Source organism: Kogia breviceps, chromosome 11 (assembly GCF_026419965.1).
Source record: "Kogia breviceps isolate mKogBre1 chromosome 11, mKogBre1 haplotype 1, whole genome shotgun sequence".
Taxonomy (NCBI): Eukaryota; Metazoa; Chordata; class Mammalia; order Artiodactyla; family Physeteridae; genus Kogia; species Kogia breviceps.
In genome coordinates, this window is record NC_081320.1 from 23,173,961 (window position 1) to 23,201,360 (window position 27,400).

Sequence of the window (27,400 nt, forward strand, 5' to 3'; positions counted from 1 at the left end):
TGGTATGAGATGGTGTGGCTTCCAAAGGTGAAAAGTATTATTTTGTTGTAATTACCTAAGGATGGGAGAGCCCCAGGACACTGCAGTCAGTATATTATGTGGAGCAGGTTATACTGTGCTTTATTTATAAACTTTTACATGTTTATTTTCTATGCAAGTTTGTGTGCTCCTTTTTGAGTTTTGGTAGATAAGTGTTTTGTAACTTTGGAATACTTGGAGTATATATATCTTATATATATATATATATATTTTAACGTAGTAGTTAAAGTCGTGGAGAGTGTACTAGTCTACCTACCTTCAAATTCTGGCTCTACCCTGACTTCCCTGTGGCTTCCTCTGCTCACCTATTAAAAAGGAGTATAATAAGACTGCTGTGTGAGTTATATAAGAAGTGCTATTTAAGCATTTGCTATAATGGTTATGTATACGCAAAGGCAAAGAACTTGCCCCTTGATCGTCTCTGTATTCCTGGTGTTTTAAGAATTCCTAGTGCATTGTCTTAGGATAGAGATAGCTCAGTATAGTTCTTCTCACTATAAAGTACTGTTACGTTGAAAGTCTTTGCTTGTGTACTAATAATCTATGACATATCTGCTGAGGACAAGGAAAGGAATAGTTTTAAAACTGCAATGGATAACAAAAGATTGTATGATGTAATGCCTTTATTATGTAATTATAAAAACTAACAAATGATCATGATAGAAAATTTGAAAAACTCCTAGACAAAATAGAGATCAACAAAATTTGGAGTAACTTTCAGAGTGTAGAATTGTCCATGAATATTAGTGCTTTCACATTTTCCAGGACTTTAAGTAGACCCTGCTTCCTGAAAAGAGTCTATTCATGATATTTTATTTTAATGATGTTTTCATCATGGGGGCACACACACACAGAAATCTGTTAAAAAAAAAAAGAAAGACATGTAAATCACTGATGTTTCAGACAGCCACATGAAATAAAGTGAGAAAGGTTAACAAGCTGAAAGAATGTGGAGTAGCATCTCCTTAATTGCTTACATAATTCTGATAATTACCTCTTTGTGGATAAAGTAATTAATGGGGAATCTAATTCAAGAAAAATGTATGAACTTCAAGCCTTCTTGAAGCCAAGTATTTCTTTCCACAAAAGGTTACTTTCCACGGCCATGCTTCCTTATTACCTGACAGGGAAAGAGTATCGTATGGCAAAGGATCTTCCCGAAGGAGGGTGCTTCCCACACTGATTGTCATAAATGACTTCGGAAGTACTGTTGCTGTATTACCAAAGTCTTAAACTAGGATATTTTTGACAAATGCGTTCCTTGGTTAATTTTTAGAGCTACAAACTGTCAGATGGCTCTGAAATAACAATTGTCTGGCTATTCTTCAGGGTGGTCACAATTTGGTAATGACCTTGAGGTATCACTAAAAAGCAGGAAGGTGTAAGTCTTCCTTTGGTTCCAGAGTGGAATGCGAGTTGGAGTTGGAAAAGAGGCCGACAACCAAGTGATAGAGAAGGAAATGTGAGGTCATTAGTGAAAAAACAGGTTTAAGTTAAGGTGAAGAGGCATGAGGAAATGGTCAACTGTTACAGTATTACAAAGATCATCTTTGATGATCTTTGTAAGAAGAAGCATATCCATGACTGTGGTTTGTATTGTAATCTGCTGAAAAAGAGACAAATATCCGGGCCTGGCCTTCATGGAGATTATATTTTATTGATTCTGATAATAGATTATTGTTGAAAAGGGCCTCCTATAAATTATAACCATGCAAAGGCAGCAAGATATTTTTTTTCTTTATGTATATGTTTCTCATTCCTACTCACTTCTCTCTTAGGGGAAGAGAAAAATCACAAAAAACAAAAATGTCAAATCTCAGCTATTCATTTTCAAAATATTTTTTTTCCAAATTCCAATGGAGGCAATAGGTTAACTGTTAAGATTTGTAAGGCTCTAAAAGCTAGCTACAAAGTGTAGCCAAATTTTATTCCATAAATAATAGCTTTGGAAAGAATATGTGATGATGCAAAGTTGGAAAAAGCTGGTTTTTCTTCCGTAAATGACTTCACTGTGTTGGGAGAAGAGGCAGAGAAGAAATCGAAGTAATTAAACATGGGGTGAGTTTTTCTGATAGGGGACTCTAGTGCTTTAAAATAGACTAGATAATCCTAGGGATAATCTGAGGGTAGAACAGACCAATGCCTCATTTCCAATCTGGTACGCTGGAAGAAAACAGTGTATTTCCTTTGAGGTCTTGAGAGGGTTTTTCTTCTGCTTTGTTTTGTTTTTGGTTCATTTTATAATCAAACTTATTAAGGTATAATTTACATACAATAAAATGCAGACATTTTTAGTCAATGGTTCAGCGACTTTTAATTAATGTACACATTTGTATAACTACCACCCCCATAAACATCGATAACAATTCTAAAACCCTAGAAAGTTTCCTCCTAGGCTTTTGCAAAAGTATCCCCATCTCCCACCCCAAGGCAACCACGGATCTGTTTTTTATCTTTAGAGATGAATTTTGCCCAGTTTAGAATTTCATGTAAGTTGAATAATACAGTAGGTGCCCTTTTGATCTGGCTTCACTTGCTCAGCATATGGTTTTTGAGATTCATTCATGCTGGGATGTTTTAAACCAGGACTTTAGCCTGGGTGGCTGATGTTGTCTGAAGGCACCTATAGGTACATCTGAGTCTCTGGCATTGTCATTGTCACTGTCCTTGGCTCAGTATTTTCAACTTTACTAAGAAGCACAAGGTTGAAGTAAGAAAGATCACTGTCAGTATAATGGAGGTGAAGTGGGTTCTGTTGTATAATATTCTCAGCATAAACTGACTGCTTGGAATCACTGTGTTGATAATCGACAAGGATACTCTTCCTCCAAAAACCTTGATACTATAAAACTTCTAAAGGACCCTGTCCTAGGACTCTTTTAGTTTTCATTTTTTGGGAAACATTTCTGGAAAATTCAAATGCTCACAACCTGAAAGAAGCAATTATCACCTGAACGCTAACTCTGCTAAAGTTGAGTTGTCCGACCTTTACATGCTGATAGAACCCAAATAGCCTTGCAGAACAATGCTCTCTTATTGGATATAAGCATATAGATTGTTTAAGATAGACATGTATATGCAGCAAAGTGAAAAAACAAAGAATCTTTGAGTTTCCCTTGCTGTTTTTTTTTTATTTTTTCATTTAAGTTTCTATAGCATATGCTAATAGTTTAGGGTAACCTCAGGTTAGTTTTAGGTCCACTCTTTACATAAATGTTGAAGTACTCCATACCCACCTTTTTTCTACCTTCCTTCTTTTCTTCCATCTTTCCTTTCTACCTTCTTATAATCCATTATACTTAATCCTGCATTTGTTGAGGTGGCAATTAGTGTAGGAAAGTTGAAAGCAGTGTGAAATTTTCCTGTTCAGAATGCATGTTGACCAAATTCTACATTGAGAAAAGGTCTGAATTTACCCACAGTAACCCTTTCTCAGCGTCTTTGAATAAAGGCCATAGAAACTGGGCTGTATAGAATATCCTGACAGGTATGTAGAATTCACAGCAACTGCCCTCAAAGAGCTTACCTAGCGTAGATGCATTTAATGATTGCTTTATTGGCAGCAGTGCCAACATACAGTCTATTTTGTTTTATATCATTATCATTACCTGTTTACCACTGTATACATTGCTAATGGTGTGGTTTCTATGGCTTGTGAATTTCATGGCCAAATAATATGTAATTTATTGCACACTTTAGAAGATGGAGACTCCATAAATTTTCGTGTGCTCTTTGCCCCCTTGTAATGTATTACACTGAGATCAGGCAAAGTAATAAATGTATTTCAAATGTGCATGATAGCTAAACATCAGTTAGGACTGATGGACAATATTTCTTCTTCCAGCAACATAACAGTTTCTAAAGACTAAGCCATTGAACGTGGAGTTACTGAACATGGGACTCAGTTCACTGGGATCCCTTCTTAGAAAAATAAAGGAAAACTTGAATTGGATATGTGTGGCTTATTCAAGGAGTAACTAATCAGCTACATCTTGGTGAACTCAATTTGTCACAATCATTTGGTATTTTATTAACTCTCTTCCCCTTCTTCCCCTGACTCTCACAAGAATGGATCATGAGTATCTTAAAACATACTAAGTCGTCTTCCATCCCTGTTAATCTAACTACAAAAGCACACTTTCCTTATCCAATGTAACTTACTGTCTTTTAGAGTAGCTGTGGTTTTAATTCTCTACAAAATTAAAACCAGCAGAGACATTTTCAAGGAGCCACCACATTGTAGAGTTTTAGAAAGAAGACTTTAGAATTAAGGACAAATATATCATCTTATAGCTAAAGCACTTGAGGCCTAAAGTAGGAAGGTAACCATCGAGGTCAAGGAAAGGGGTTGAAGATCAGGTTTCAACCTGAGAAAGTCTTCAGGGACTCAATCTGAGCAGGTCAAAAACTGAAATGAGACCACGAATGTTCTGGGAAGGCTGGCATCTGGCCTCAAGTGTGGGATTCAGACAGGGAGTGGGCCTGGGGGGAACTGAGCTTCTGCAGTAGGCAGAGAAGTCCACCTCATCTCCGGAAAGTGCCACTGACATCAGGGAGTTGAGGGGAAAGAGCAATGAATTCCAGACCATCTGAGAAAGCAGGCCAATCTGATTAACTCTGAATTTAGGCTTATTTCAGATACTTCTTAAGAAAGAACTTGGACAAGAGCACGTCCCTCACAGTCTCTTTAAATCCATGCCCAGTATTTTCTGGTGGAGCTGCTTAAACCCTCCAAGTGACTCCAGTATTTTAATTTCACTCTATATTTAATTTCAACAATTCTATGATTGATTATTTAATGGGCAAATAAGTAGGGTCACAAAAGAGTGTGAATGTATTTTACAGGATGAGGATGGGTGGAGTGGAGCAGTCTGGAATAGGACACCAATAAAAAGGGATCTTGGTAAATAAGAACGTCTATTAGAAATGGAGAGGAATTCACAAGGAAATTAGTGCCTGACACCACGCCCTTCTGTCTGCATATTTAGAAACTAGTTTCTAATTTTATTTTCATAGGAGATATCCCTGTGATGAATTGTCTTTTACCTCCACACTATTTATCACATGGACATATTGTGAAGTTTGTGTGAGAGAAAGCAAGTATTAGAATTTGTCTTGCAAGCAGCTATAAACACTTCCTGGAACAATCTAAGGTAGAAGGAAAAGGAAAGGAAGGTGGAAACAAAGGAGAAAGCTAATGATGCTGGAGTCTCTCGCTGGGATTTGTGGTATCTCTTTTTGAAACTAAGTATAGAAAGTCAGAACTTGACTGATTGTTTCTTGATCACGGTTTGTTTTCATTTTTGTTTTTTTTCTTGCTCTCTCATCAGTTATTCCAGCTAGTGCTATGTCATTTTCAGTTTCAGTAAGCATGCCTGTCTTGTTTCCATTCACATTATTCATGCAAACGTTGATTGAACTAATGACCCCGAGTTATCAAGGAAACGTTAGATACACCAGTGGATACATTTCTTAATTTTAGAAAAAAATTACAGAGTGAAGGTTAAAATAACTCCTCTTAAATTTGTCATTAAAAAAAAATTCTCCTAACATACAATACCTCATTGCCTAATAATGCCAGATAAATGAAGAATTCCTATGTATTCATGAACACAGGCTAGTCTGTATATTTTTTGGCAGGTATGACCGTTACTGAGGGTAATGGCCTAGTTTGCTGGCCATGTCCTGTCTCCTAGAAAGCTGTAGTTTCTATTTTCTTTCAGTTGGTCCATTGGATATCAGAGGTGAATTTATAAAACTATACTTCCCTTTACACTTACTTTGTTTTGTTTTACTTGAAGTATAGTTGATTGACAATGTTGTGTTTCAGGTGTACAGCCAAGTGATTCAGATATATATATTTCTTTTTCAGATCCTTTTCCATTATAGGTTATTACAAGGTATTGAATATAGTTGCCTGTGCTATACAGTAGGACCTCGTAGTTTATCTATTTCATATATAGTATACACTTACTTTGTGTGATCCAGGCTGGTCAGACCACATGATTATTTTCACTCTGATATAATTTTTCAGATCCAACCTCAAATCTTTGAAAAGAAGATATTTTAAAATAAGTTTAGCATGTGTGTGCTCTAAATCCAACAGTAGTTATTAGAGATATGGTTTTGCACTAGGTATTCCTCTCTTTTTTATTCTTGGCCAACCAACTGAAAATTAGCTTTTATTTTCTGGTTGGTTTGCTAGATGTTTATGACTGTAATAAAAGTCTTAAATTTTGTCTCATATCTTAAAACACAATCTGAATTAGCAGTGGATATTGTGCTATACATAGGGGCTGTGATATAAATATAGCTTCTGACTCAAAAACTTATAACCTAGAAGGGAACACACACATATGCAGCAATTATGGCAACTGCATTTGTTTACTAAGTGAAGTAGTACTGAGATGGATAAAGTGCTAGCAAGCCTTGAACAGCCAAATCAGCTTCAAAAATAGATGTGCAGTTCTTTAAAAATATTTTAAACATTTTTCCAGCTACATGTAGACTATAACAGCATAAAAACGGTATGGGTTTTATTTTAAGTAATTGAGCATTTTGACATCCTCATAATGAAATTAAATCCAGAAGGAGGTTTCTCTCCATGATCTCTTGAAATGGTCCTTGATCATCCACAATATTTCCCATCATCACATAGGTGGTACCAATGGCAGGAAATTCCAACATTATTAAAGTTTCATAAAGCAAAGTCAATTTTAAGAATATAATGTCCCCAAACTGATAAACGTCTTGACAGATAATTTCAAGGGAAGCATAAATTATTTTCTGTTTGTCAGAGGGCAAAAATATTTAGGTTGAGTTAATGCATGGTAGAGTTTTTGAGTGGAGAGTGTCCTTAAAATATTATGTAGATATGTACTGTCAACAGATGCTAGCCACATGGCATTATTTATATTTCAACAAATTTAAAAATAAGATTAAAAATTCAGTTCCTCAGTTGCATTTGCCATATTTCAAAGATGTTGATTAGCTCCATGTAGCTATTGAATACTGCACTGCATAGTAGGGATATAGAATATTTTCATTATCACTGAAAATTCTATCGAGCAATACTAAAATTATACCCACATATTCACAGAGAAGGCAACCAAGTCTCAAGGAAATAATATAAATTCCCCAAGGTCACACAGCTATGTGTTTAAAGAAAAACAAAATGACACAAAGGAAATAGTAACAGAGGCATTAAAGAAACCCAGTAAGTTTCTGGAGCAAAGTAAGTTTTAAAAGTGCATACTTAACTGTTAGCAGGGTTGAAGCTCTTGATGGTTGGTAAGATCTACCTGCCTGAATTTGGACATTAGCATTTTATGCAATGAATTAAAGGCAAAAAATCATTTCAGCGACTGGCTGCCAGCTCCATATTTTTAGTCACTGCTGTGCTTCCAGATTATGTTTATCACTTTCATATACAGGGCACCACTGTGAAATGTGATGGTTTATCTGACCCCAGAGAAATCAAGAAATCTTGTGGGGGTTATGGCTATATTTGAAAAGGTTGATTTTTAAATGCATCATGCAGACTGGCCCTGTTTTAAAAGGGATTCCTGCCATCAAATAATCAAAATGTAAACTCTCTTCTCACCTCGCAAAAGTCAAAGATAGTCCATGCATTTTTATTATTTCGTTGAAATCCAAATATTATTTTTCCATTCTCTAACTTGTTTTCCTCACAGTGTGATCAACTATTGCCAAGGAAGGAAAGGTTAGATTTATCAATCAAAGTTTGCTAAAGGCCCCCTAGGTAACTGAACCCTCAGGAGAAACAATCCTCATGTATTCTTCTTCTGTTGTTTCAGTATCTTCATGAAGAGTCATTTCAATATGTTTGGTTCTGTAGCAGAGGTTCTGTGAAGTGCTTATCTTCCTCAGAGGTCCAGAAAGCCTGCGAGTCTGTGGGTAAAGATGGGTAAGGAGAGAGAGGGAAGGAGGCTAGAGAGAGGCTCAGTGCTGAGATAAGGACAGTGTTCTAAAGCGTCCTGGGGGTGAGGCTGGGGTGCACAAACACCCACAATGAATCCAGAGAGAAACTGAATAATCAAGGGGACAACCACTGTGAAGTCATGTGGTCACCTCTCCCTCTAAAAATAAACATTGCCCTCAGGAAGTCTCCTCCCGCCCCAGAAGAGCATTAGGAAGGTCTGGAGAGGGGGATTATTGGCAGAAATGGAAAAAGCAGTTTGAAGGGATTAGCCTGGAGCAGAGAGACCAAGAAACCCAAGCCAGTAGATGGAAGGCAGACTTTTCATGGAAGTCTCTAAGCCCAAGTTAAGCTCTGGGACCACCAAGTACAAGTCAAAGAGTGCTCATTTAACCCCTTTGGGCACCCATGGGAGTGGAAGAAGACTGGACAGAGAGGGAGAAGGGGCCATTGAAGGTACAGTATTTACTATGGGATTTAACTCCTGAAAGGCCTCCCAGTAGCTTCAGACCTGCTCAAGAATCCTTCATGTCCTGCTGGTTCGCAGTGAGTGGCTCACAGCTTCAAGGCCTCCTCTGCCAGATGGAGAACTATTTCAAACATCCTGCCTCTATTTTGTACTGTAGCAATGCAGACAGGAAACCTGACTCCATTTTCAGGTTCTAAAGAGAAATTCTAAGTACCTGAAAGACTGAGGAACATGGTGGCTTTTATTTAAGATGTAGAGATAGAGAGCACATACCTGGACTTGGGCCTGCAGCAGCACCAAATTGCACCAAGACTTCCCTTTGTTTTCTCTCCCATCTTGGTTTCTCCTTTTCTCTCTGCTGGATTAGCCACGGGGACTCCAAGTTCTTCATTGTGTGGTCCTGGTACCAAGATTCTCCTGGGAATTATAAAGCTATTCACCTACATCGAGCACTTCTTACTTTTTCCCCAGCAATGAAAGTCATCATTAAGAGGAGTCAGGGTGCTAGCTCTTAAATATATTTTAGTCATCCTTTTGTACATTAAATGCTTTTTCGTGGAGACTGCTCTTGCCATGGTGTTCACCGTGCTCTCAGCTGGCCTCCTGAAGTTCTGCCCTGCCTTCCCCACCAGGTCCAGTTCAGGAGCTGCCTACCTCAGGGTGATAGGTTCTCTTCTAGTTGCTTTATTCCTTTCCCTTTTACATTTAGAGAATATAATTTGAATACATAAACTTCTCTGTGACCACAGCTTTATTTGCAACCCACAGGTTCTGTTATGGCATATTTTCATTCTCATTCAATTAATAAAATTCTAATTCCCACTGCGACTTTATCTTTGATCTACATAATGATCAGAAGTATGTTTTTAATATCCCTACTGGAGTAGGGTGAAAGTAGCCATAACTACCATGTAAACAATGGGTGCAACTCTGTTCCAAAAAAACTTCCTTTACAAAACCAGGTGATGGGCTGGATCTGGTGCACCAGCCATAGTTTACCTATCTCTGATCTGCACCATCAAACTATTAAAAAGGCTTCATGTCAAATTATTAAATAACTTTAGGCCTAAATACAGTCATTATAACCACTGTAAAGTTGTTAAGGCATTATTTTAAAAACTGTATTTACAAATTGCTGATGTACTGATTTTTATTAGTTTAAAAACTACAGCAGCTAATAAACACTTGATTCATTTAAGTCTTGAAGACTATAACGGCATAGTTTCTTCACAGTATTACAATAAATGTGTTCAGTAACTAAAAATACATTAAAATATTATTATGCATTATATATTAAATCTCTTATTTCTAAAATTAAGTGGACTATCTTTTCTAAATGGTAGAATCCCAAACTGAAAACCGGTCATATTCTTTCAACAAAAGGAAAGCTGCACTCACATGTATCAAAAGACAAAAATTAACTGCCATCTGTATCAATATATTAATGTGCTTCAATCACATGTTTTCATGAAGCTTTAAACATAAAATCACCTTTAAGATCTAGGCCATGTGATCTGCTCCCTGCCATGTCAGATTACACCCTGTGAAGTTTACTTAACTTGTCTTAAGTGTGATAGAATTCTTTATACCTTGACAAATAACTAAAAGGAAAAAAAAAAACCACACACACAATAAGATGAAGAGCCTATACATTTGTCAATCCTGACTTATTTGCTTTTCTTGAGTCAATTGGAGGTTTATAGCCACATTCTTAAAATCATTAACTACAATCTTCCCAAACAGGTAATTGACAAACAGATGCATTCTAAAACTTGTCTGTAACAAAGTATTATTCCAGTTTACAGCAACAGTTTAATACTATTTAAATACTAAAACTGAATACTGCAAACTTTATTCCCAACCACTCAGCAAAGGACTACATACTTCTTCAGATATACGGAAAAAAAAGCATAAGATTCTTCCTATTTTCATTTCCAAAGATATATCCCAATATTGATCAGCGATTTAAAGTCAACTATAAACCCAGTATTTTATTAGGTGCTATGCAGTATACTAGAGCCATATAAGAGAGAGGACCTCAAACCCTCTGTTCCCTCAAATTGAAAGGCAGGCTTCCTGACCCCTCCAGACCACTACTGGACACAGGAACACACACTAATGTTTCAGGACCCCAACCAACAGTCACCTGCTTTGCGATTACTTCCATGACACACCCCCACCAACACCACTGAGTTTGCTGCTCCTACGGGACGTTACATATATTTTCTATTTTAACACATACCACAGTGCATTATAATTATGATTGCAGACAGATGTTCTAACAATTTAAAGAGAATGATGACTTTTTTGCTCTTTACATCTTGCTATTTCCCTTCCCATATTTCTTGAAGAGAAACCATAAAAATATAGACAAACACAAAAAACAAAATATACAAAATGTGTGGTTTGTGGCTTAACACAAAGTTAAGTAAAATTAGTTCTGACAGTATCCAGCATGACAAACCTTCATGAGAATGGACCAAGGTTTGAGCAGGAACAGGAGACGATCCAGGCATGAACGACACTAAGAAAAGGTAGACAGGAAGTAACATGGTGTGAAGGAAATCACAAAAGCAGTCTGCTGGGAAGAGACTTAAATAAGACTGAAACTCACTCTCTAAACCTCTACCTCCAATTGGACAATTCGCAGGACACAGGTGCACCAAAGTGGCCAATTTATTCAATCCCTTTAATGTGGAGAAAGAGTTTAAAATTTTACTGGTTTAGTTTGCCCCAAAAGCAACTATCAAATGTTGGCAGGACACAATGAAGGCTTACCTTTGTTAACACAGTTAAGTCTCTCTCACAACTAGCCCACTTAGCTCCAGGTTCCTTAGCGCACCCGACGCACTTACACAGGTGTAAGAGCTTTACACAACTGGAAGGTCACATCTTTATTTCTTATCGCAGGCACACGACTCCTGTAAACTTTATTTCTGTCAGAACCTAAAGCAAAATTATTGTAAAATGATTGATTTAAACCATATGTTTTATCATCATTAAAAAGCATTTAAAAAAAAAAAAGCATCTGCTCTGTGCTAAGGATTAGAAACGACTCCTGCCCTTAAAGCCTTCATTAAGGAGAGACATGTGTAAACTCAAAATTTCAATCACATGAGATAAAGAAACATAACCTTTATGCACAGAGGCTCCTTTGGAGTCAGAATGTTATATCGAAGCGATGGCTTCATGATAACCCTGAAGTAGAATCGAGAAAGATGAGGCTATGCAGAGTTGGAGGAGGAGGTGCATTAACTGCACAGGGAGCACCTGTGCAAAGACACTCAAGGCTGACACTTGCTGGGCACAGTAAATACTGCAGGTGGCGATGACTAAAGGCCGGGGTCCAAGTGTGAGAAGAGACAGAAATGAAAATAGAGATGTTGGCCGAAGCAAGCCTGGGAGAGAGCATGGCTTGTATCCCACAGGTGATGAGGCCTGGGGCTACGACTGGCTGAGTAAGGGTGCCTCCGCTGATTAGAAAAAGGTGCCCTGCCGCTGAAGGGCCAATTAGATAAAGGGAGTGATCACAAAAAGCTCCCCTTCCTCAGGGCCAGTCAGGGCCAAAGAGCCCCATGAGGCTTGGCCGAGCACAGTGCAGACTACACGCCTCTGTGCAGAGCGCATGCTGGGAGGCTAGTATGCACTAACTCTGTGTGGGCAAGCCATTAGCAGCAGTATTTTAGGCATATCTTTTTATGTTAGAAGATCATTCGACCCGAGTAGGGAGAGGAACTTAGAGGAACTGAGCCCAGCGGCCGCGAAATCACCCAGGAACTTGTGCCATAGTCCAGGCAAAATGTAATATGGATGAAGGAGCAAATTTAGGAGGAGGCCAAAATCTACAAGCTGGACCCACTGGATTGAAGACATAAAGTTCAGTGAAGGAACTCTGAAGAGGATGGGCTCTGCAATAAATTTTTCTTAAATTCAATGTAAAATATTTGGCAAAATTAAGTACAGTGGCCTTTAAGGTCCCTTTCAGCTATAATTTCTTTTGATTTCTACGTTATTACTCTGGTTAAGTAAAGTCCCTTCAGAGGTCCAGAACAGTTCCTACACCTGAATGGGATGCAAAGAATAATCTGACTTCTCCTCACCAGGGGATGAGTTGAACTGTCCTTGCAGAGGAGATAACAGATGGTGTGAACCCCAGATCCTAGAAAAGGGGCCAGGCACATGATAAGTATTCAGCTTTTTGAAAACAAATGAACAATCATTTCCTCTCCTAGATCTTCACACTCTTCCTCTGCTGGCTACTTTCTCTCAGCTTATAAACATCCTCAAATATACCCACTTAAAATACTCTCAGACCTATGATTCTCTGTATCATCTTGTGGGTAACCTAAGTATCTCCCAGGCCTTCAAACACCTGTCCTCCCAAAAAGCCCAGATCTGTACCTTAGGCCCTGACCCGTCTACCAAGCCCCTCTAGAGGACTGAAGATGAAGTAAGATCCTCTCCACACCCCCAATCCCTTCTTACTGTGCTCTGTATCTCACAAAAAGATGCAGCTGTAAACTGTCAGCCACGCTTGCTGCCCTCCCTTTTCTAACTGGTCACCAGGCCCCACCCATTCTCTCTCTGACCTCCAAAATCCAGTCCAACCTTTCATAACTTAAGTGGGACCCTTAGATTACAATTCACCCTGCACCCAATCAACTGCCTTCCACATGGAGGCCCGAGAGAGCCTCTAAACGAGAAGTCCATCTCACTGTTCTTTAGGGTTTCCCACAGTCTTCAGGATAAACATCCAAACTTCTGACAGGACAAACAAGGCCCCTTTCTGTTTGGCCCCAGTAGGTTTCCAGTATCAACTCTCATTTCTTTCCCAAACCGGAGTTCCAGTCCTGTACCTTAGTTTTGCCATATTTTCTTATATTTCTCAAACTTTGAGACACACTTCTCCCTCCTGCTACCCCAGGAGCTTCTACATATCCTTAGAAAGGATGGCACCTCCTCCAAGAAGCCTACCCTGAACTTTCCCTTCCAAGATTCTGTGCTCTGCAAAGGGGAAAGGTGGGGGGGAGGGATACATTAGGAGTTTGGGATTAACATATACACACAACTATATATAAAATAGGTAATCAACAAGGACCGGCTGCATAGCACAGGGAACTCTACTCCATGTCCTGTAACAACCTGCATGGGAAAAGAATCTGAAAAAGAATGGATATACGTATAACTGAATCACTTTGCTGTACACCTGAAATTAACACAATATTGTAAATCAACTATCCTCCAACATAAAATAAAAATTAAATTAAAAAAAAAAAGATTCTGTGCTCTGTAGCACCAGAACTCACTTCTTCCAGAGCACTGACTACTGTGCTTGTGTTTACCTGCCACCCAGTAGAAGGGAAGATAACCTAGGGCAGAAGCATCGTCTCCAGCGGCCCTTGGTTCTGACAACTCATTCAAGTGCCAGGATACTTTACACACAACCTGCTTAATTAATTAATTAATTAATTCTAAGAACCCACAGAAAGAGTGGTTTTTAATCTCATTTTACAAGTGCGGGGATTGTAGTTCAAAAGAAACCTGCCCAGGCCACAGAGAGCATAAACCCTGGAATTCAAACCCTAAGCTGCTTCTGGATACCTCCACCCAGTACCAGCTCTCGCGCATCAGATCCCCTACATGTGGTCAGCAACGGCTTTTACATACAGCGTGCTCACATTGTAACATCGCAGACACTCCTCCGTCCTCCAGCCAGGGTGTGAAGTGAACCATTACCATTCCTGTAACCACCATTACCTGCTGTAACCACTTCCCCAAACACAGCCACTCCCCCGCTGACCCTGGGTAACCACTCTTCTGAACTTGGTCTCCATCACTGCCATGGATGTCTTTCTATTTAGGCTACAATTTTTAAGTATTCTTAAGCCACATATAGTATTCTACTATGTTTTCTCGTGTTACTTGCTTTATTTAGTGTTATCTTTGCTTGGTTCATCTATGCTGACACGTAAAGATCTGTGTAGTTCATGTACTTTCCTCACTATGTAGGATTCCCATGTAGGGAAATACAGTAATGTATATGTGTATTTTCCTGTTGATGGACATTTAAATTGTTTCCAATTTTCAGTATGAGCCTCGGGCTGAAGGTGGCCCTCTGAGAGAAACACCCCAGCTTGGAAAGGAAGGTTAGAGGCGGGGGAGAGCAACCCAGGACGCCCCTCGGAGCAGTGGGAGTGGGAAGAGGGCCGGGGGCGGAGGTCACCCACGATGGGAGGCGAGTGGGCTCTCAGCAGAGGCCAGCTTAGCCCGCAGGAGCTGCCTCTGAGCAGGGGCCGGGAGGGCAGTGCCGCCCTGTGGCTGCGGGGCTTCGTGGATCGTGGCTCTCCGCACAGGGGTCGCAGGGTCCTGTGACTCTGTATCTCCTCCCTCACCCCGCCCCCCTCGCGAGGCTGCGCCGCTGGGTGGCCTGTGTTGACGGGCAGAACCCCATCGCCTGCCCCTCTCAGACCCGCCTCTGCCCACCTGCCTGGCCCTGGGCCCCGGGGGCCTCGAAGGTCTCCGCACACTCAGCCAGCGGCCTCTGCTGGGTCTGCTGCTGAGGCCGGTAACCCGCGTGGACACCACGCCGGGCACCTCCAGCACCCCAAGTCCGCGGGAGCGCACGCGAGCCCTGATGCGGGACTTCCCGCTTGTGGACAGGTGGCTGCAGTGTGTGCGGGCTGCTGGGGGCCTAGCCTGGCCCTGGGCAGGAGAGGAGGTCCGGAGCATGCAGAGCTAGTGGGGAGGCTCCCTCACACCACCCCTGGATGTCCTCTCCATCATCTAGGGATGTCCTTCCCCTTCTCTGTCATCTCCTCCCTCGTGGGAACCCCTCAGCCCAGGCCTCAGCTGCTCCTAGTACAGTCTGTGTGACAGTGTGAGGTGGGGCACCTCCAGGCTGCCCCAGGCCAGGCAATGTGTCCTGCCTGATCCCAAGACCTAAGGGGCCCACCCATTTGCCTTGACCTCCCTCCAGCCACAACGACATGCCTCTGGTCCTGAGGCAGTTTCACCACATTGGGCTCCAGGATATTAATCTGCGCAATTTCAACCACAGCCAGACCAGCTTGGACAGGCTGAAAGACAGTCTCGTGGGTGCGCAGGTACCAAAGGGACACACAAGGTGTCACCGTGGCTGCTGGGGAAGGTGGGGTAGTTTGGGAGCCTCAGAGGCCCCAGGTTAGTCACATTGGAACTAGGTTACCATAGTGACCTAGAAGTGCCATGCCATGGATGCTGGGGGCTACAGGGGTCACAGTGAGCCACCCTGATGGGCATCCAAGTACCACAGAAAAAGCGATGCATTACAGGTGACTTCTGGGCACGGTGAGTGCTGTGCCAGCTGAAGAGGCTATGAGAAGCCCAAGGACTTCCAAAGCCCAAACCAAGCCCTGGCCTTCCCTCAGTTCTGGTCAGCCTACGTCCCATGCCAGACCCACCAACAGATGCCGTGCGCCTCGCACTGGAGCAAATTGACCTCATCCGCCTCACATGTGCCTCCTATTCTGAGCTGAAGCTTGTGACTTCAGTTAAAGGTAGACGGGGGACTTCCCTGGTAGTCCAGAGGTTAAGACTCTGGACTTTGGCTTCGCACGGCCAAAAAACAACAAAAAAAAAGGTGAACAGACTGGTGGTGGTAGGTGGTAGGGACTTCAGTAAGCTACGCCTGCCTCTGAAAATGATCATCTGACCTACCTGCCCCCAGTTCTCAACAATACTGGAAGTTGGCTTGCCTCATTGGTGTGGAGGGCGGCCACTCACTGGACAGTAGCCTCTCCATCTTGCGTACCCCTTCTAGGCACTGGTTGTGTGCTATGTGACACTCACCCACATCTGCAACGCACCCTGGTGAGCACAGTGCAGATGGTAAGGGCCCAGTGAGGCAGGGATCTGCCCAAGATCACGATGTGGCCCAAAGCAAGTTTACCCCTGGGATCCGGCCCTGAACCTGGGGTGGGGAGGAGAATGGAGGCTTGCAGAACCTCTTTCTAGGCTCTTGTAGCCAAGTCATGGCCACCAGTCAGACTGTCTCCTGGCCATCCTGCAGGGCACAGAGCTCAGCAAGGGGTATCCACCCCTTCTACAGCAATGTCAGTCGGCTGACCAGCTGTGGCGAGGTAAGGACCCGGGTTCCATACCGTGCCCCACATGAATGTACAGTCCCGCCTGTTCCCTACAGATAAATGCACACAAGATAAATGCAGCCCTGATGCCCTCTCCCCATCATCCCTGCAGAAGGTGGTGACAGAAATGAACCGCCTGGGCACGATGGTGGCCTTGTCCCATGTCTCGGATGCTGTGGCACGGCGAGCCCTAGAAGTGTCACAGGCACCTGTCATCTGCTCCCACTCAGCTGCCCGGGGTGTGTGCAAGAACACTCGGAATGTTCCTGATGGTATCCTGCAGCTTCTGGTGAGAGACTTCCCTGGCCCTCAAACCTAAGGCAAGAGGTTCAAACCAGGAGCCCTTGAACCTGAGCCTCTTCTCCCTCAATTTCCTCAAACCCCAGGTTAAATATCTTCTGCCCCCAAAACCCACGGTCTGCAGCCCCTTAACTCTTGAGCCCTAGGTGGGGGTCTAGGTGCTAAGATACTCCTTCAAACCCAGAAACCCAGGGCCAAGACACCACCCACACCAGGGCTGCGGCTCCTCCATTCACACAAACCCACTCCTCCAGAGAGGAGACGACTCTGACCTCAAAGCCAGGGCTGAACACCTTCGTCACAGGGGCCGAGAGAGTGAACAGGCAGGTAGGTGGCTGTGCTGGGGGCCAAGCTGACTGTCCACCGGCCCGCCCCTGAAGAAGAACGGTGGCATCGTGATGGTGTACTTGTCCGTGCGGGTGCTGCAGTGCAACCCATTAGCCAACGTGTCTACTGTGGCAGGTGAGCCTCACCCTGGGCTCTCTGAAAACTCTGATTTGGAGCTGAAGCTGGGTCCAGATCTGGGGAGGACTTCAGAAGAGCCCCAGTGGTTTGACCCACCTGTTGGCAATAGGTACAGCTCCCCAAAACCCACTAACAGACAGTACACAGCACCTTGGTGCCAAGTGGAACTGGAGCCACGGAATCAAAACTGCCATACTGATGGCTATCAGGGAGGCTCTCAGACACAGAGCCCGGGTGCTGCCCATCTGTGCCTCTGCAGGGGCTCCTAAAGCGCACTGCCCCTACCTCTGGCCAAGGGACTGGACAGCTCCTTAGGTCTCTGGGGTCTTCATCAGTTGTACTCCTGTTCCTCTCTCATCCTCCACACCCGGGGAAAGGGGCCCCCACAGCTTCTCAAGGAGACTGGGAGGCAGGGTGAATCTTGGGTGGGAAATGGCCCAAACTGGGGACTCTGGGGTCCACTCCAAATCTGAAGTCCAGTCTAGAGCCAGCTGGGATCACTCCAGATCAAACCTCAGGGCCCTCCAGTCGGTACTCTCGGTGCCAGGCCATGGAGGAACTGGCCTGTTTGGCCTACAGGCTGCAAAAAGGGGAATCAACAGACGCCAGTCATCACCACCACCACCCCTGCCCTGGAAGCCCCACACTGCTGACTTCCCATTCTTCAGATCACTTCGACCACATCAGGGCAGTCACTGGATGCAAGTTCATCGGGACTGGTGGAGATTATGACGGGGCTGGCCGGTGAGGGCTTCCCCGTGGCTTGTCTCGGGCTGGCTGGGCAGCAGTGGGGCTTTCACAGCCACCGTGCCCACCACACTGTGGTCCTCATGGCCTGGACCATAGCCTTAGGTGTGCTGGCCCAACTAGTATCTCACCTCTCCCAGGTCTGCTTCCTCGCCTCTCCTGTCTGTTTGGCCCTATTCTAGGTCACCATATTTGTCTAAAACACCACACAGAGCTCATCTTCCCAGCATCTGCGCCCATCCAGTGCCAGCAGACCCACGGCCTCTGAGCAGACTCTTAGCAAGATCTGGGCTGGGCTGACCATCTTCTCTGCCTGCAGTTGGGTCTGTGCATGCAGGGGGGGTCAACCGAGTTCTTAAAAAGCTTTTCTTCTCTTTATAAATGGAGGGGAAAATTCCATTCAGTGAAAGGCATAGATCTTAACAGTACAATGCAATGACTTTGGATGAATAGTCGAGGCGCTTTGGGGGCCTACCTCTGAAGGATGAAGAGCAGGAGTGAATCATTTATTCTCTCCAAGTCTCCATTTTCCATATCTGACCAGAGCTGGGGTTCAGTGGACCCTGGACACATAGGGCTTTGGTTCTGACTCAGGACCAGGGAACAGGTCTGAGGCCCAATAGCTGCCTGGCTGGCAGCCACACAGGTTCCCACAGGGGCTGGAGGACGTGTCCATATACCCGGTACTGACAGAGGAGTTGCTGGGGCGTGGCTGGAGTGAGGAAGAGCTCTGGAGTGTGCTTCGAGGAAACGTGCGGCGGGTCTTCAGACAGGTGGAACAGGTATGCTGGGCTGGGCAAAAGAGTAGCTCTGAGCAGCTGGTCTGAGCAGGTGTACGCGGGGGTGCTGTGAGAGGTGCTGCCCACTGACTGCTGCCTCTAGGTACGTGAGGAGAATGAGGGACAGAGTCCCTTGGAGGATGAGTTCCCAGATGAGCAGCTGGGCAGCTCTTGCCACTCCGTCCTCCCATGTGTACATCAGAGAGAGGACCTGGCTCCAGACCAGAAACTAACCAGAGCTGCGGTTCGTGGGAATCCCATTTTGTCACCTAAGTGGTCATTCTCAAAATCTTGCCGCCACATGGGCCCAGGCCTCACAGTTATTTCTGCCTTCCCCGTCCTCACTGTTTGGCTCTGGTGATCCAGTGAATCTTGCCAGACGTCACTTTGGCAGCCACAGAGACCCCACAAAGTTTCCTTGCATGCAAGCACAAACATTTCCTAAAAGTAAATGCTTTAGAAATGGAATCAGCACGAGTGTCCTTCTCTGTGGTGGGGTCTGTGGTGCAGGCTCCCAATACTGGGGTTTGGTGGGGGACCCCACAGTTTACACACTGGATCCTCAAGGAAGACCTGTTGGCAGTGGCCTGAGGAAACCCAGGTGGCTTGGCTTGGCACTGGAGGAAGACAGTGGGTGGCTCTGACTGCGGCAGGGTGGACCTCACTCGGTTCCCTCTGTGTAGCTCACCTCCATCCACATCCTGGCACACTGAGTACCACCTGGGGATCTTTCAGGGAATTCTGGTTCACATGCCCAAGAAGAGAACATGCCTAGATCACAAATGATCTTTGTACCTATTTTGACAGAGCCCACAATCTCAGGCTACTTAATGGGCCATGGACCTCCAATGGCTACACTGCTCTGGATGTGGGCACACCTCCTCTCCTGTTCCTCAGGGACTTCCTCTCTAATCGGTTCAGGCGACTTAGACAACCACCCCATCTTCCCCCACTTCATTAATGATAATAGCAGCTGCACTAATTAGAGCCAAAATTGAGTTAATACATTGAGTTAATAATGAGAGGTAGAGCTTCCCTGGTGGCGCAGTGGTTAAGAATCCACCTGCCAATGCAGGGGACATAGGTTCGAGCCCTGGTCCGGGAAGATCCAACATGCCGTGAAGCAACTAAGCCCGCGCGCCACAACTACTGAGCCCACGTGCCGCAACTACCGAAGCCCGCACACTTAGAGCCAGTGCTCCGCAACAGGAGAAGCCACCACAGTGAGAAGCCTAAGAACCGCAACGAAGAGGAGCCCCCGCTCACCGCAACTACAGAAAGCCCACGTGCAGCAACGAAGACCCAGCACAGCCAAAAATAAACAAATAAATCAAATGAAAAAAGAAAAAAGATACAATACACTATTGTTAACCATAGTTGCCACGCTGTACACTACATCCCAGAATGTATTTGTGTTGTAACTGGAAGTTTGTATCCTCTGACCCCCTTCACCCATTTCCCCCCCACCTCATCCCCATAGGTTAAAATTTTAAATAGAGAAGCCCAGATAAGCTTCAATGAGATGACATCTGAGCAAAGATTTGAGTTAGCCAAGTTGGAATCTAGTGGAAGAGTGCACAGGAGAGGAAAGGGCCAGTGTAAAGACCCTGGGGCAGGAGCTTGTCTGCTGTGTTAGAACAACAGGAAGGAGGCCACTGTGGTGGCAGCACAGAAAGAAGAAGAGAGAAATGGAAGTCAGATGCACAATGGATGGAGAGCAGTAAGCAGATAGGACACAGTGGTCAGACCCCGAATGGCCTTGTAGGATGCTCTGCGGGCTTTGGTAGCTCTTCACGATAGGAGCCAGTGAAGGGTTTGAGGAGAGGAGTGGCATGACTGATCACATTCCCCATGATCACGGTGACTGCTGTATGAAAAACAGACTGTGGGGCCCATGGTAGACACAGACAGACCAGTTAGAACAAGGCTCTTCAGTCACCGATGTCACAGATGATAGTGGCTCACGATGGAGACATAACAGGGGAGGTGGTGAGAAGTGGTCACATTCTAAAGATAGTTTGAAGGTAGAGCAACAGGAGTAAAACGAAGAAAATCAGGAGATAACCGTTAATTTATTTATTCTAAGCAAACATGGTCCCCGCTAAAAACCACAAACTTTGCCAAGGATGCTCTTCTCAGAGGTACTAACTTTTTACTCCTCAGCCTACTCCAGCCTGGCCTCCCCCTCCGGCACTTTCCCAAAACTGCTCTGATTAAAGTCACCAATTACCTCGAAGTTGCTCAATCTACGAGACACTGACCTGTCTGTCCTCAATCTTGTTTGGCTGGCAGCACAGGGCATGGTGGAGCCTCCTCTCTTCCTTGATCTCTCCTCCCTGGGTTCGTCGACCACACACTCTCCCAGTTGTCCTCCCTACCCCTGCTTTTCAGTCTCTTTTGCTGGTTTCACCTCCTCCCCTCACATGTTGAGGTTGCTCTTTAGTCGTGGGCCCTCATCCCTTCTAACTTCACACATCCTCCCTGATAAATTTATTCACTCTCATGGTTTAAAATATTGGCCATGATCAAATACAAAGGCGTCCCAACCTCATGCCAACGGCCCAAAACACATCCACTCAGATGTCTTAAGGGCATCTTCTACTCAACATGTAGGAAACAAAGCCTTGATCTTCCCTCCTAAGCCTTGTCCTTTGTCTCCAATTCTTTATTCAACAGGACACTCACTGAGCCCCTAAGAAGTGCCAAGCACTGGTAGGCACTAGACATAAAATGATGAGGCAGGAGGAAAAGGTTCAGTAGAACAGAGGGTTATAGAAAGGGAACTTACAAATATGTGTGAAATTAAAACTGTGTACGGTGCTATGAAGGAGCAGTTACGTAAGGCTGTGGGAGTCTATGTCAGTAGGGAAGAGACTGATGGGGGTTGAGGAGGGCCTCCCTTAAGAAATAATCTCTGGGGACTTCCCTGGTGGCGCAGTGGTTCAGAATCCGCCTGCCAGCACTATTTACAATAGCCAGGACAGGGAAGCAACCTAAGTGTCCATCGACAGACGCATAGATAAAGAAGATGTGGCACATATATACAATGGACTATTACTCAGCCATAAATAGAAATGAAACTGAGTTATTTGTAGTGAGGTGGATAGACCTAGAGTCTGTCATACAGAGTGAAGTTAATTAAGTCAGAAAGAAAAACAAATACCGTATGCTAACACATGTATATGGAATCAAAAAAAAAAAAAAAAAGGTTCCGATGAACCTAGGGGCAGGGCAGGAATAAAGACGCAGACGTAGAGAATGGACTTGAGGACACGGGGAGGGGGCAGGGTAAGCTGGGACGAAGTAAGAGAGTAGCATTGACATATATACAATACCAAATGTAAAATAGCTAGCTAGTGGGAAGCGGCTGCACAGCACAGGGAGATCAGCTCAGTGTCTTTCGACCACCTAGAGGGGTGGGGTCAGGAGGGTGGGAGGGAGACGCAAGAGGGAGGGGATATGGGGATATACGTATGCATATAGCTGATTCACTTTGTTATACAGCAGAAACTAACACACCACTGTAGAGCAATTATACTCCAACAGAGATGTTTAAAAACAAAAACAAAAAAAGAATCCGCCTGCCAAGGCAGGGGACACGGGTTTGCTCCTTGGTCCGGGAAGATCCCACGTGCCGCGGAGCAACAAAGCCCGCCAGCCACCACTACCGAGCCCAACGCCACAACTGCTGAAGCCCGCGCTCCACATCATGAGATGTGGACTGAGAAGGCCATGCACCGCAACGAAGAGCAGCCCCTGCTCGCCACGACTACAGAAAGCCCACACGTGGCTACGAAGACCCAACCCAACCAAAAATAAATAAATTAATTAATCAATTAATTAAAACATATTAAGAAAAGAGAGAGGGCTTCCCTGGTGGCGCAGTGGTTGAGAATCCGCCTGCCGATGCAGGGGACACGGGTTCGTGCCCCGGTCCGGGAAGATCCCACATGCCGCGGAGCGGCTGGGCCCGTGAGCCATGGCCGCTGAGCCTGCGCGTCCGGAGCCTGTGCTTCGCAACGGGAGAGGCCACAACAGTGAGAGGCCCGCATATCACAAAAAAAAAAAAGAAAAGAGAGAAAAAAAATCTCTGCTGGGAATTCCCCGGTGGTCCAGTGGTTAGGACCCCATGCCTCCAGTTCAGGGGGCCTGGGTTCAATCCCTGGTTGGGGAACTGAGATCCTGCAAGCTGGCATCGCAGCCCAAATGAAAATGAAATAAAATATAATATAATAAAATAAAAAAAGAAAGAATCTCTGATTCAAGGTCTAAACGGTGAGAAGGTATTTATCAGGCAAATATGTGGGGAGAAAATTTTGCCCATTTCAGGAAGTAGCACCTCCATCTACCCAATTACACATCCTTAACCCACGTTTCCCACCTCCAATTCATCACTAGCTCCTAATCACCTGCAAGCCATCACTAACCTTCCAAATATGACTCTAACCTACCTGCTTTACTCCATCTCCAAGGCCACCACTGTGCACAAAGCCAGTCTCCTAATGAGTCTCCCCAAATCTACTCCTGCCCCCTCCTAGTCATTCTCTTACAGTAGCCAGTATGGTGTCTGAAAAAGGCATCTCTGCCAACCCCACTTCTCTCTTTATACCCTGCAATGGCTTCCCACCAAGTTTAGGATAAACCCCAAACCGATGATGGACTGGAGGTTGAAAGACAAGAAGGAGGTAGGGTGTTAGGTTAGAAAGAGGGATAAAGGGTCTAGGCAAACAGTGAAAAGGGCTGAAAAGAAAATGATCAGCACTTGTACAACAGTCCTGATGCAGGCCAGAAAATGCAGGAATAGTGAAGGAATACCAATAGCCACCTTTTGTTTCTGCAATGCTTTTGCAATTCCCAAAGTGTTTCATTTGCAACTGTGATTCTCAAACCTAGCTGTACATTAGAATCATCTGGAGAGATTTTTAAAACTACCAATGGCCAGGCCTCACCCCAAGCCAATTAAATCAGAATATACAGTTCACCGGAGCAGGAATTTTGTCTGTTTCGTTCACTGTCCATATGAAAAGTACTCTGGCACATACATGGTGCTCAGAAAATATGTCCTGGATGAATAATGAAGGAATGTACCACTATCACCTGAGATCCAAGGAAGAATTCTTTTCAAAACTTAGGGAGTCACCAGGCAACGTCAGTTACCACGGCAGCCCTAGGAAAAACATTACCAAGTGACACTAACACTCCCAGGAGCCAACACTGGTTTCCACAATCAGTAAACCTTTCTCATCTCTAAAGCACTATACTGTGAAATATCCATCTCAGTAACAACTAGAGGTTACTCAATGTCTGCTGTGAGCAAGAGGAAAAGACAAGGGCCTTACACAGTATCTAAAGCAATGACAAGAAGAAACTAGGGGCCATGGGCAGAGACAGACAGGCTCCGACAGGCTCCAATCCCTATGACGTTCTGAGGTGATCACATTGTAAGGGCTCGAGCACGAGAAAGCAGCCACTAACCAGCTACCCTGTCTCAAATATTTGGAGAAAGTCAATGCAAATACGTACCTATGTATTATTCTTTTCTGATAACTCTTTCAGTGTATCCCTTCGGGCTTTGTGCAAAGCGATTCTTTGTTTTGTACCTGAAAAATGAGTGGCACATGTAAACGGGTGAAACATGTCAGAGCAGACACCCAAGGAGCTCTGCAGCTCACGAACGAGGAGCTCCGAGGTCTGGGAAAGAATCGTAAAAGTAGTGTAGAATCACCATATCTTAGAGCATCCTTTATATCAGCCCCCCTCTATCATATCACCAATCAGTGGTCATCGGCCTATACCTGAACTTTGCAGTGACAGACAACCCAGCACTCTCCAGACAGACCTAGGCATTGCTAGTTGCTACAGCAGTCTATATATATCAAATTCAGAATCTGACTCCCTGTCATGCATCACTCCCCGTCTGCCTTCTGGCATGGCACTCTCCATGGCACACCTCATCTCTTTTCCATCTGGCACATTTCCCAAACACATGAGGACAATTTTGTTCTTCCTAAAGTTCTCTGCTCCCACGTCACCCTCCTAAATCACTCCTTCCTGTGTTTAGGACTTTCAGGAGCCCCCACGGTTTTCTCATTCCCAAGGACATGACAAGCATTGGCATCAGTGGGCCTGCTAAAGATTCTGGGAAAGGGGCAGGGCCACACAACAGTCTGGCAAATGGGACTGACTACCTGAAGTGAGAGTACATGTGACAACCTCAGCCTCTCTTCAGTCCTCTGCCTCTATCCAAGGTTTCTCCATAGCTCACTATTGACATTCTGGGCCAGATAATTCTTTTGGGGTGGTGGGAGGGCGGGGCTGTCCTGTGCCGTGTACGAGATGTAGTAGCATCCTGGCCTCTACCCACTAGATGCCTGCAGCATCCCCCTCCGGATGTGACAAAGAAAAACGTCTCCAGTCATTGTCAAACGTCCTGGGGGAAGGGTGAGGGCAAAATCACCCTCGCTCGAGAGCCACTGCTCTACCCAATGACTCTGTTCACCCATGAGTACTCAAAACTCTCTCCTCTGCTGGCTTTAACAGATAACTCTCCAGAAAGTCTATCGCGTATCAAAATGCCATTTGAAATTTAACAGTATTCATCTCTATAACGGTACCTGATGAAAGGAAAACTCTTTCTCCAGATGGTAAGAACCTCCCAGGTGGTTAATCCACCACATTTGCCTTATCTCCTACCCCAGGCACTGGAAATTACAGAAATGATCTGACACCCATTTTCGGGATCCGTTCAAGAAGTACCAGTAGTGTAAGGCTTTTTGGCAACCTGAACAACTGAATTCAAGTAGAATATTCTGCCTGACCATGGCTTTGTGAGACAAGCCACAAACCTGTAGCAGGACCCTCCTCGCTCCTGCTATTTACGGAATTGAGGTAGCTGACCGCAAAGCCGGTGGAGGTGAACTAGCCAAGAAAGCAGTGGGTTCAGGATGAGAAGTTGGAAAGGGTGGCAAGGGAGGGAAGAATGAACCTCAGCTGAAAAGAAAGGGGAAAAGTACCAAGCGATGAGTTCTCTTGACTGAAGAGAAGATACGCTGAAGGCCATCAGCTTGCCCTCGGGGCCCTCAGCTCTCTGGGGAGCTCTAAGGGAAGGGTGAGCCTGGATCTACGACTCCGGACTCCTGGTCTCGGCCCCCAGGCCCGACCATTCACTCAGACTCTCAATAAGTACTTGTATTCAAAGACCTTACACGGGGACCACATCTGGGAAAATATCGCCGCACCCTCATAAGTTACAGGGGGAGACCCGAACTGGCCAAGCCATGACAGGAGCTGTGAGGGTGACAAAAGAGCATTGCAGGGATCGGACATCGGATCGCCACAAGCCCTCCGCCCTCCCGGCTCCTAATGCCAGGGCCCCAGCGCCGCGTATCGCCGGATCCCGGTCCTGCCTCCATTGCGCACCCTTCCTCAAGGTTGGCCTGGGCCTGGAGTCACCATTCTCCTGTTCGGACCTACCGACCTCGCCGCTGCTGAGCTCTACAGATCCCGCTCCTTCCACACTCTCCGCAAATTCCGCGGGCCTGACTGAGCCGCGACAGCCACCGTCCGCGAGGCCTTGGCGCGCCCGTGACGTCACTGTCGTGCGCCTCTCCCGCAGCAAGGGGAATATGGCTCTGGCACGGAGGCTGGGGCTTCCGTCGCTCGCGGCTCGGTTGCTTCTGGCGCCTGTTGCATTTTTTGCTAACTTACTGCAATTTCCCATTTAAAATGTGAGAATAATCAGTCTTCTCAGGAAAAAGGCCCAAGGAAGGTTTTTGCTTTTGTCGAATAATGGGATGGCTAAAAATTTCAGAAGACCGGAATTACTGAGAATGACCATGATAAATCAGAGAAAAGTCAGATCCATAGATGAAGGGATGTTTACCTCTGTGAATCAATGAGAAGTAGGAGCAAAAAGAAAAGCTGAATACAACATTTTCTGAATAAATGTAACCTTTCAGCTGTCATAGAAAAATTAATACTCACTATGATACAACATATTTAGTTTAGAGAGTTAACTTAAATTTAAAACTTAATAATTAGATTTATTGAAGAAACGAAAACATATTTGTGGTTTAGAATAAATAATGTATTCTGCTATAGATAAGTAGACTACATAAATAAATAGAAATAAGACTAAATAAAGAGGAAAAAATAAATGATATTAACATTTAAAAATGCCACTCATCTAAAGAAAGAGACAGAAAGAGAGAAGACCTCATATCAAGCATATATTTAAAACTCCTAAATAAGAAGTCTTCAATTGTTTAAAAAAAAAGTCTTAAATGAGAATATAATATAATAGAAAAATGGGAAAATATACCAAAAGATATCTCAAAAAAGAGAGTACAGAATGTTAAGTAAACATCAAAAGATGCTTGGCTTCTTAGTAGTCAATAAAATGCAAAAAAGTGTTACCTGGAATTATCACTCACCAACCAGAAAGTTCAAATGAAAATGACAGGTATTATCGAGATGACAAGAAGGTGTATAATCCTTGAATCTCATTCACTGCTGCTGAGGATGAAAAATCATACAAATG

At 44.5% G+C, this 27,400-nt stretch overlaps 1 protein-coding gene and 1 long non-coding RNA gene across 8 annotated transcripts; one reads left to right on the forward strand and one right to left on the reverse strand.

Moving 5' to 3' along the window:
• Positions 1–646: 646 nt before the first annotated feature.
• LOC136792133 (uncharacterized) lies at positions 647–26,456 on the reverse strand. Of its 7 annotated transcripts, XR_010835395.1 has the most exons (8): positions 26,335–26,452; positions 24,385–24,461; positions 12,548–12,606; positions 11,226–11,393; positions 11,062–11,134; positions 10,912–10,971; positions 8,721–8,864; positions 6,558–7,950 (listed from the first exon to the last, which is right to left on the reverse strand). It is a non-coding gene; the product is annotated as an uncharacterized lncRNA (long non-coding RNA). The 7 variants fall into 7 exon arrangements; XR_010835393.1 differs by lacking the exons at positions 10,912–10,971; positions 11,062–11,134; positions 12,548–12,606 and adding exons at positions 647–897; positions 6,014–6,087 and having other exon boundaries at positions 7,300–7,950; positions 26,339–26,422; XR_010835391.1 differs by lacking the exons at positions 10,912–10,971; positions 11,062–11,134; positions 12,548–12,606 and adding exons at positions 647–897; positions 6,014–6,087 and having other exon boundaries at positions 7,643–7,950; positions 26,335–26,421.
• LOC131765898 (dipeptidase 2-like) lies at positions 14,676–19,452 on the forward strand. The gene is given in 14 exon segments (XM_059079902.2): positions 14,676–14,802; positions 14,915–15,107; positions 15,424–15,550; positions 15,854–15,890; positions 15,893–16,002; positions 16,172–16,237; positions 16,240–16,295; positions 16,495–16,564; positions 16,683–16,859; positions 17,251–17,332; positions 18,004–18,079; positions 18,729–18,864; positions 18,965–19,054; positions 19,408–19,452. Coding segments are annotated over 14 exon segments (1,392 nt in total).
• Positions 26,457–27,400: the final 944 nt, after the last annotated feature.